At 40.1% G+C, this 10,749-nt stretch overlaps 1 protein-coding gene across 1 annotated transcript in view; it reads left to right on the forward strand.

Annotated features, from left to right (window-relative positions):
• Window positions 1–4,482: 4,482 nt before the first annotated feature.
• Window positions 4,483–10,749, forward strand: part of B3GLCT (beta 3-glucosyltransferase) — a gene marked incomplete at its 5' end in the record, with an annotated part of 135,537 nt that continues 129,270 nt past the window's right edge. Inside the window, 1 exon segment of the mRNA XM_027775679.1 lies at window positions 4,483–4,532. Within this exon segment, the coding sequence (XP_027631480.1) occupies window positions 4,483–4,532 (50 nt within the window).

Raw genomic sequence — 10,749 nt, forward strand, 5'->3', positions numbered from 1 at the left:
TTATAAAAGCTTGATTTACCTTGGGCTAGTTCTCCAACTGTACATGAAGGCCAAGTATTTTTCCTTACTGAATCTGGAGATTAGTATGAAACAGCGGAGGCTGATCCTCAGGTGGTCACCCCTGTGTGCCCTTTCGGATGGGGGCTGTGAGGGGTCTTTTCCTCTGCCCGCCTCCTTTCCCTAGCTTGCTAACCCAGACCCCTGGTGTTAAACTCACAGTGTGTGCGCTTGTTAGAGCTGTTGAAGGTGACAGGCAATTTCTTACCTCACTTGGTAATTTTTTCACTTTCCTCATCTGTTTGCACTGTTTCTCCTTCATTTCCACGAAACCAGGCGTTTGTTGGTAGGAATTCTGTAAATGATTTGTTATTTTAAGATTGAATTTATTAGTGTATAGTACATTCTGTGCCTTCAAAATACATTTGGTGTTTTGGATGATTTATTCTGTTTTATTTTGATTATGGAATGTAAATATAAAACCAACTGGGGGACCAGCAGATGGCGTAATGATTATTTTGTTGGACTCCCACATAGTTGACCTAGACCCAGTGTTCAAGCCCTAGACTGAGCGGCTTCAAACTCACGTTTGGCATGTGTGTGTGCATGCCCAAAATCCCGAGAGGAGAATGGAGAAGGGATTGCAGCATGGCTCTGGGGCGTGTTTGTTGCTCTATTTGTCTCTGTCTCTCTGGTGAGCACATGCACCCTATAGCAAAAATCTCTCTCTAAAACAAAAAAACAAAACCCAACTGATACATTTTAAAATACTCATCTGATGGGGGTTATCTTACTATATCATTTGCTTTTATGGCTGAAAGTAACTCTGATGCATTTCCTTCTCTCTCTTTTTTTAAAAATTGTATTTATCTATTGAGGGAAGCTCCCTCAATAGGGTCCTTATGCCAGGATCCTCCCCTATGCTTTCTAGCCAGCCATAATCATGGGGCATTTGCGGGTGTGTGCCCTGCTTCTGCATATGCAAGCCGACCCTGGGTGGGAATACAGAGCCTTTCCATATCGTCTCAGACAGCACGTGGCAGCCCTCTACTCCCTGCGCCGCCCAGCCTGGGTTTCTGATGCTTTTCTTATGTCATTGCTTTAAATATTATATAACTTATGTCTATCATGGGAAAAAGGAGTTTTTAATTTCACAGCAGAGTGATGGGGAGAAATGACAGCTTTTTTTTTTTTTTTAAGGATATTTTAACTGTAGGTCTGTGTATTTTTGGATAGAACCAGAATCTAGTTTAACTTTAGCTCAGTTAAACCTTGTCCAGATAAAGGAATAGAATTTGTAGAATTTATTTGATTTACTGGCAGTGTCTTCCCTCTTTGGAATTCCTACTTTAAAATGTCACATTGCCAAGTAATAGTAGTTGCTTAATTAATGAAAGGTGATATGTTAGTGATTTTCAGAACCAGTTCCAAATAAAGACACCTTTCCTGCTCTGGAGGCTACATTCAAGGGCCAGCAGGGGTTTTAGACAACTCATACTTCCTTGTCATACTGCCATAGACTTGTCATACAGTTCTGAATTTGTTCACTTTTGAGGCAGAAGTAAACACTGGGAATTAGGTGATGTCACTGAACCTGTTCAATCGAGGAAGTTATTTTACTTGATGAAAGAGGAAATTCCATTCTAGAGGCCTTTGTCCAATTTCGGCATTAGAATCAACTGGGATAGGGAGATGGATTCTTGATTTAATATCATGTATTAAATTGAACAAAGTGTTTATATCCCACAAGTTCTTAAAAGGTTCTGTTTTTGGAATTCTGTGGTGTTTACATGTTGTGCTCCCTGCAGGATATTTATTAATTAATTTTATTTTTCATATCTTCTTCCGGGTTTTAAGTTGTATATTAGTTTGGAGGTAAATAAAATAAAGCAAAACAATAATATTAAGTACCCAGAGCGCAGGATTTAAATAGCATTTTGGATAATATTTTTTCTTTCTTCTTAAAATTTAATGAATGATTTGGGCTTGGCTTTTTTTTTTTTTTTTTGAGAGGTTTTTGCTATAGGGTACATGCGCTTGCCAGAAAGACAGAGAAATAGAAAGCGAGAAAGGACGCCCCAGAGGGGATGGCCATGCCGCAATCCCTTCTTCATTCTCCTCTTGGGATCTTAGGCACGCACGCACACGCACCTGGTGTGAGTTTAAGCCACCGGGTCCGGGACTCGAACCGCAGTCGACTACATGGGAGTAAAGCGATGTCACTGAACCTGTTCAATCGAGGAAGTTATTTTACTTGATGAAAGAGGAAATTCCATTCTAGAGGCCTTTGTCCAATTTCGGCATTAGAATCAACTGGGATAGGGAGATGGATTCTTGATTTAATATCATGTATTAAATTGAACAAAGTGTTTATATCCCACAAGTTCTTAAAAGGTTCTGTTTTTGGAATTCTGTGGTGTTTACATGTTGTGCTCCCTGCAGGATATTTATTAATTAATTTTATTTTTCATATCTTCTTCCGGGTTTTAAGTTGTATATTAGTTTGGAGGTAAATAAAATAAAGCAAAACAATAATATTAAGTACCCAGAGCGCAGGATTTAAATAGCATTTTGGATAATATTTTTTCTTTCTTCTTAAAATTTAATGAATGATTTGATTTGGGCTTGGCTTTTTTTTTTTTTTTTTGAGAGGTTTTTGCTATAGGGTACATGCGCTTGCCAGAAAGACAGAGAAATAGAAAGCGAGAAAGGACGCCCCAGAGGGGATGGCCATGCCGCAATCCCTTCTTCATTCTCCTCTTGGGATCTTAGGCACGCACGCACACGCACCTGGTGTGAGTTTAAGCCACCGGGTCCGGGACTCGAACCGCAGTCGACTACATGGGAGTAAAGCGACATTGCCATTACACTAACTGCTGGTCCTGGGCTTGGTTTTTTGTGTATAAAAAGTGAAAAAATGGATCATGGTAAAAATGGGGAGGGCCCTAAACTCCCTTCTGTGGGGTTGGTATTGCCTAGTGTAAGGAGTAGACCACCCCTAAGTGATGGAATACTGGGGCCATAGTGAAGGCTTGCATTCATTCATTCAATAACTATTTAATGAGCTCCTTCTGCATGCTAGCTGTGTTCTTGGTGTGGGGGCAAACAGTAAATAAAACTATAATCTTTCCCTCACGCACTTCAATAAATTCATATGTAAGATAAGTAATAAATACATACATTTCATGTCAGTTGGTGATAAGTGCGCTGAAGAAAAGTAGAGTGAGAGGGATAAGGAGAGTGTAGAGTCAAGGATTTATTGTTTTATATGAAGCGGGCTCAGGGGGGCCTCATATAATATCTGCTGTTATCTAAATTCCACAGTTATAGGTTCATTTGGCTTCCACTTCAGTTTCACCCTGCCTTTTGAAATGCCATTCAGGAAATGGCAAAGATTAAACCAAGTTCCTCATTTGCTTCTTAGTGCGAATGTGTTTTAGATGATTTCCTTTGAGCAAATTGTTAATGGAGAATTGGAGGCCATGGCTGTCTGGGGGTGGGACTGGGGAGGAACTGAAAGGGGTGCTAATGGGCCTCTATTGTCTCCTGCTTCTGAGTGGGGTCTCCTCTGTTACCCAGGGAGCCCTTGCTCAGTAGGTCCTGGTACTGTTATTGCTCCATGGTAGCACCTCTTCAACCCTCTGAGTACATTACCCTTCTATGGCGTTGCCCATTTACTCCTGGGAATGCTAATTACAGAAGCGAATTCCCTGCAACGCTCCCCTCTTAGCTCTTCAGGAGAAATGCACTGTAAAATTGCAATTTTTTTTGTTGTTGTTCTGTTAACATTCCTCTTTGGCTTATGATTTTGCTTTATATTTTCAAAGTGTTACTGTCATGTTTTTATTATTATTTTTGATGTAGAGCTTAAATGTATCTCTAGGGATATCTCTGAGTATTTATGGGCTCTGACTGAAAACATGGAATCACACTACATGGGAAATAACTTTTAATTCCCCTCGCTCTCCTGGCTCCATTGCTTTTGTAGGGTTGTGTTAACTCTCCCCACCACACTTCTAGCTCTGCAGCCCCTAAGAAAAAGCTCACTCCAAATTTAGCTGTGCTGCCTGCAGGGTCTGGCAGTGATTGTGAGGGTAGGAATTTGCACTTCTTCCCTCTGGATTCTCGGGAATCCCCCTTTGCTTAAGAAGGCACCAGAAACCCCGCCCCCCACAGTTGTATTTTATATACATCTATTTTGTGGTTTATACTTATAGGCACAAATGATATCTATGGATTTTAATTTCTTTGATGCAGTATTTCTCTTGCTTGGTAGCCTAAGCATGTTGTTCTCTCATCAATGAATAATTTTAGGTTTGAGATGAAGAAAGCCAGAAATTCTAGTTTGCAGCAATGCAGCTGCTTAGAAATGAACAAAATGCGTCTTGTTAAATCATCCTTTTTCTTTTCATAATAAGGACAACTGTTAAATGTGAGAATGAACTTTAATTGCTAATTTTAATGTTAAAATTTTCTTTTTTCCAGTTTTTGCTCTGGTTTCTGAAGATGTAAAGAAAGAAGTGAAGCAGTCCCAGGTACTAATTTTAATGATCAAATCTACTCCTTCCCTCTGAGATTCTTTTATTGTATCTTAATGGAAACTGTAATGAATTCATCTTTCTATAGTTATCACTTTTTTTTTCTTTTTTTGCTGTTGAATAATATAATGTTGGTCATGTAGATTTTTAAGGTTTCTAGGTTCTAGAAATAGTCTTGCTTAAAAAAAAAAAATCTGAGGCCAGCAGGTGGCATAGTGGTTAAGGCACTGGACACCCAAATGGCCAACTGATGTTCAAGTCCTGGACCTGGTGACTTGAAACTCATGCTGGGCGTGTGCGCATGTGTGCATGCCTGCCCAAAATCCCAAGAGGAGAATAGAGGAGAAGGGATTGTGGCATGGCTACTCTCCCACCCCCACACCAGGGGGGTGGTGATTTCTTGCTTTCTGTTTCTCTGCTTCTCTGGTGAGTGCTAGTGGCCAGAAGCCAAAAATTTCTCTCAAAAAAAAAAAAAAAAAAAATCTGGGGCCAGCAGTAGCATAGAGGTTAAGGTGCTGGACTCCCATTTGGTCAATTATGGTTTGAGTCCTGAACCTGCTGACTTTAAAATCATTCTGGACTTGTGTGTACATGCCCAAAAATCCCAAGAGAATGGAGCAGGAAGGATTGTGGTGTGGCCATCCTTTCTGGGGGATGATTTCTCCCTATCCCTCTCACTGTCTCTCTCTCTTTCTCTTAGGTAAGGGCATGTACCCTATGGCAAAAACCTTAAAAAGCAAGCAAAAAAACAAAAAAACCTTTTAATAGTTAAAGCAGATCTTAAAGTCATTTTAAGAAAAGCAGTGTTTTGACATGGAGTTAGACATTTTTTTTTTTTTTGTATTTCCATGATTTTTTTTTAATTTAATTTTCTTTTTTTTTTTTTTTTGGAGAGATTTTTGCTATAGGGCATGTGCGCTCGCCAGAAAGACAAGAGAGACACAGAGAGATAGAAAACAAGAAATCACCCCCCAGGGGGGATGGCCACACCACAATCCCCTCTCTTCCATTTTCCTCTCAGGATCTTGGGCACACACGTGCACGTGCCTAGCATGAGTTTAAGCCACCGAGTCCAGGACTCGAATTGCAGTCGACTACATGGGAGTCCAGCGACATAGCCATTACGTTATCTGCTGGTCCCATTTATTTATTTTTCTGAGAGACAGAAAGAGAGAGAGAGAAAGCCTCCCACAGGGTCTTCATGCCATCATGACTCACCCCCAGTCTCAGCTGACGCTGATCATCAGCGTGCACATGCACTGAGTCCTCAGGGAAATCCCAGGATGCCAACCCAGGACCTTTCCCAGGGAGTCCACTTGTGTTACTGCTGCACCACCACGTGGCCCTGCTTTCAGAAGTATTGCTTGGATGCCATGGTTTTCTCCAGTTTTATCATGTGTTAACCTTAGGCTCCATTCTCCCAGTCTGTGAAGAGATTTTGCCATGTTGCACACAGGCGTTGCAAGAACCTGATTACCGTCACCTTGGAGGTGGTGCCATGCGAGGGAGGGGGCATGCTGGGGGCTGGGCTGAAGGTCTGAAAGGTGACTCTACTGCCAGATTCCTGGTGAGATCAGAGCCTGAAAACTAGACTTGTTGCACTGATGGAGAGGAACTGTACCTATCCAAGTTCCACAGCTTCTGTTTTGATCATTGGCTGTATTCAAGAACCTCATTTAAATTTTTATCATTTGGGCTATGTACTATCAGTTTAGCTTGTATGAGAGAGAAACAGTGTTTTTAAATATGAGTTGTTTTTATCATATTAATTATGACTCAATTGACTTTTTTTAATCCTACAGGTGGTGTAAAAGCTTTTTCTAAAAAAATTTATTATTTCGAGATTTTTTGCCTTAAGGTGCATGTGCTCGCCAGAGAGCGGGAGAGACAAAGATGATGAGATGGAAAGTGAAAAATCACTCCCTAGGCAGGTGCCATGCCACAGTCTCTTCTCCATTCTCCTCTGGGGGTCATGGGCATGCATGCACATGCACCGGTGTGATTTTCAAGCCACTGGATCTGGGACTCGAACTGTGATCGACTATGTGGGAATCCAGTAACATAAATGCTACGCCATATGTTGGCCCCTAAAAGCATTTTTAAATAGGAAGTTTCTTTATCAATAGAGTGTGATCTGGTCTAACTATACTATGAGATTCCTACATAGGAAAAATGATAATAATATCTTATGATTTGAAGACCCTTCCTTTATATTTAATGAAGTGTTTTCATCCATGTTATTTAATTTTTAAATATTATTTTATTTAACTTTATTTATTATTATTATTTTTTAATTTTATGAGAGAGAGAGAAAGAGAAAGAAAGTGAGAAAGCAAGCTGCAAGGTCTGGGACCTGAAGCATGGTCGGCCACATGAGAATCCAGTGCCTTTAACCACCATGCCACCTGCCAGCCCAATGCTGTTTAATTTTATTTTCTCAGTGATCCTGTTTTGCTAAGCAGAGCACATATTCCCACGTACAACAGAGAAAATTCATTCTCAGAGAAGTTAAATGATTTGACCAAGGTCACATGATTATTAAAAGGTGAAGAGAGTAATAGAGTTTTTGAATCCTTGAGTTTTTCACAGTGTACTACAGCCTTGTGCATTTTAATATGTGTGGCAAGAATGAGGATTATTTATGACTAATTTTAAAGTGCTACCTAAGGATTATTAATAGGGAATTAAAATTTAGTCTAATGAATCTAAAAATTACATTCCATACTTTCAGATACAGGTTTTAACTAGTTTTTGAAATGAGAGCATTTTGCTTTATGTACCTAGATAAATATAAATGTGGTCGTATGGCACGTAATGATGGGGATCTGTTCTGAGAAATGGCATAGGTGATTTTGTCATTCTGTGATCATCGTGGAGTACATTTACACAAATCTGGGTGGTATGACCTACTACATACCTAGGCTGAACAAGGAAATCTTCAAAAAGTTTACAGAAAGTGCATATTATGAAAAAATACCATGCATGGATTTCAAACTTTTTTGTATCACAATAAACATGTACTTTAATTGTATTTTCCATGAATTTTTTGAAGTCCCTCCAGATGGCATAATCTATAGGAGCACCTGTGTATAGTGGCTTGTTGTTGACAGAAATGTCAATGATGTGGTGCTGTATAGCTAGAGATAGAGACATATGAAGCAAAGCCTGTAACTTAGTGTCATTTTTCAAGCAAAGGCGTTAAAGCACTTGAAAGCTGTCACTAACCACATATATGTGTAATCCATAAAGCCAAAAACGCCCTCAGTCCCATGAGGACAGGCAGTGATAACATGTCTGCTGAGAACTGTACTGGAGACTGGGAGATGGAGAAAGTCAGTTTGTCCAAGGTCTTTAAAGGTCTGTGGATAAACCCAGAGATAGGATTTCAGGCTCTTAATAATAACAATGTTAATTTTCAGTTAGTACTGGTTTATTACACAAGCAGAATTGACCACCGTTGTTGCTCCAAAGCAGCCACCTTCTGCCCACCTCTCTTCACTGCTCACCTTAGATGAGAGCAGCAGGCAGAGCCGTCTATCGAATGCAGGCCAGACCTACTCAGGGCTGGGTTCCTGTCTCATACAGTGTGCAAACTCATGGGTTGGCATTGGGTTTGGCTTCTCATTAAAATTCTTAGTACTGCCCAGGGCCTTAATACTACCTTTGAGTTTAGCTGTCTCTTGGGTTCCTGGTACCCGACACTGTCTTGGATTATTACCTAATGCAGTTTTTAGGGGAGCCAGCTCATCCAGGATTATACTCCAGGCCATAGGCCTTGCTTCAGCTGTGGTAGCCTTGGGCTTGTCTTCAGCCTGCAGTTTTGCTGGGCCTTATATGCTCTGGTGGCTTGTGGCTGTGTTCTGTATGACTTAGGTTAGTGCTTGGCACTGGCGCCAAACCTCAGCTTGTTACTTTTCAAACATCACTGACCAGCTCTGGGACCTAGTGAGCCTCAGTTTGCCTCAGCTTTCTCATCTGCAAGATGAGGTAATAGTACCTATCTCAAAGGGCTATTTGAGAGAGAGAGAGAGAGAGAGAGAGAGAGAGAGATTACAGCTTAGAACACTACCAGAGTCTAATTAAATGTTTACCTTACAGGATAACAAGACATGTCTTATGCAGTCTTTCAGGAGGTTGCACAAACCATCTGTCTACCTAAACGAATCAAAGTAGAAAGAGAAGCCATAGAGCTTGCTAGTTTTATCAGTTAAACTTCTTTTATGGTGGCAGTGGACTTTGAAATAGATTGATAATGATGATAAAAAGAATAGGAGCCAGTAATTATGGAGAATTTGCTTTGTATAGACACTGTTTAGCATTTATTACCTCATTCACTTTACAATACAACCCTGTGGAGTTGATCTAGTAATTAGTATCTCTGTTTTACAGAAGAGAAACTGAGACCTGAGCTGGTAAATGGTGGAGGTAGAATAGAGTAGAACAGAACAGAACAGAACAAAATGGAACACAGGACCAATTTATAGTTGAGTGCACTGGTGAACATACCCTGATTAACTTAATATTTTGAAAATCTAAGGGCAGTGGTAGATAACCATTACTGGATGGAAGGTGCCATTTTACAGGGACTAGCAGTGGTTTAGTGGTTATGTCACTGGACTCTCACGTGGCTGATTGTTGTTATAGTCTTGGACCTGGCAGCTAAAAACTCATGCTAGGCACATGTGCATACATGTTAAGATCCCAAGAGAAGAATGGAGAAGGGATTGCAGTGTGGCCATCTCCCTGGGGGGTGATTTCTTGCTTTCTGGTTTGACTCTTTGGTGAGCACACATGCCCTATAGCAAAAGATCTCTTAAAAAAAAAAAAAAAAAGAAAAGAAAATAAGCCATTTTACTTCTTTTTTCTTTTAAAAGATTTTATTTCTGGACCAGCAGATGGGGTAATGGTTATGTTGTTGGGCTCTGACGTAGTTAACCGCGGTTTGAGTCCCAGACCCAGCAGCTTAAAACTCAAGTCGGCGCATGTACATGTGTGCCCAAAATCCTGAGAAGAGAATGGAGGAGAAGGGATTGGAGCATGCCTATTTCCCCTGGGGGGGTGATTTCTTGCTTTCTGTCTTTCTGTCTCTCCAGCGAGTGCATGTGCCCAATAGCAAAAATCTCTCCTAAAAAAAAAAAAAGATTTTATATAAAATTTATTTTACAACATTATTTCTTCTAATGAAAAACTTATAAACAAAGGATCACATATGTGGATTGCAAGTGTTCACATCTATTGTGGCTAAAGAAATAAACTTGCATAAACAGATGACTTGGGTATGTCTTTTCCTGGCTAAGGGAGGAGCTGTCTGTAGTGTAGATGCATTTATAACAAATCTCTTTCCTATCTGAATAGCAATTCATTTGACCTATAAAACCTCGACAGCGAGCACATCTTGATTGATATTGATAGTCAGTGTGAGAAACACTTGACAGCAGAGATAATAAAACAAACCATGTGTTTCTTTCTTCTTAGGAAGAACTAAGCATTTTCACAAGGAAAGCTAGAGACAGAATTTTGAATGTTCTGTCAGTTTGTTCATTTAGTCCAATTTTCTTTCTCAAAGGGGAAATTTATCAAGACCATTTTGGTTCTGTTTCAGTTCACCTAACTCAACTGTTCCTTGGATATTTTATTTTCACAGTTCACACATTGAGCCATTTTAAATGGCTAATCATTTCCTAGCCATTGTAGCAGCCAGTCTGAGCCGCATTGCTTAATAACAGAGAGAGGTATAGTTTTTAGTTCCTTTTCTTTGATGTCACAAAGATACCTGGTAGGAAATCAACTTGGTATTCTGACTTGTTTACATTACTCAGTCAAGGACCACTGAGTTCTGGATGTTTTTCATCTTTCAACTTGCTGATAAAAGTGACTTTCACTGTAGGTGTGTTACTTTTACCTTACTCTCAAAATATGTTCACATCTAATAATATGTATTTTCAGGTCTTTATTTATTTATTTTTATTTTTTAGTTTATTTATTCCATGAGAGAGCAAGAGACAGAGAGACAGACAGGTGCCCCCAGTAGGGTCTTGATGCCTCAGTTTCAGTGAACCCTGGATCAAGGGCAAGTGCATGCCTGGTGTACTCAGGAAAGTCTCTGGATACAAATGGAGAACTTTCCCATGATGCCGAACCTCTTGGAGCTTTGTGTTTTACTGCAGTGCCATTGTCCAGCACTAGTGATGTGCATTCTCTGCAGAATGCCCCG

This window comes from Tupaia chinensis, unplaced genomic scaffold (genome assembly GCF_000334495.1).
Source record: "Tupaia chinensis unplaced genomic scaffold, TupChi_1.0 Scaffold000597_1, whole genome shotgun sequence".
Taxonomy (NCBI): Eukaryota; Metazoa; Chordata; class Mammalia; order Scandentia; family Tupaiidae; genus Tupaia; species Tupaia belangeri.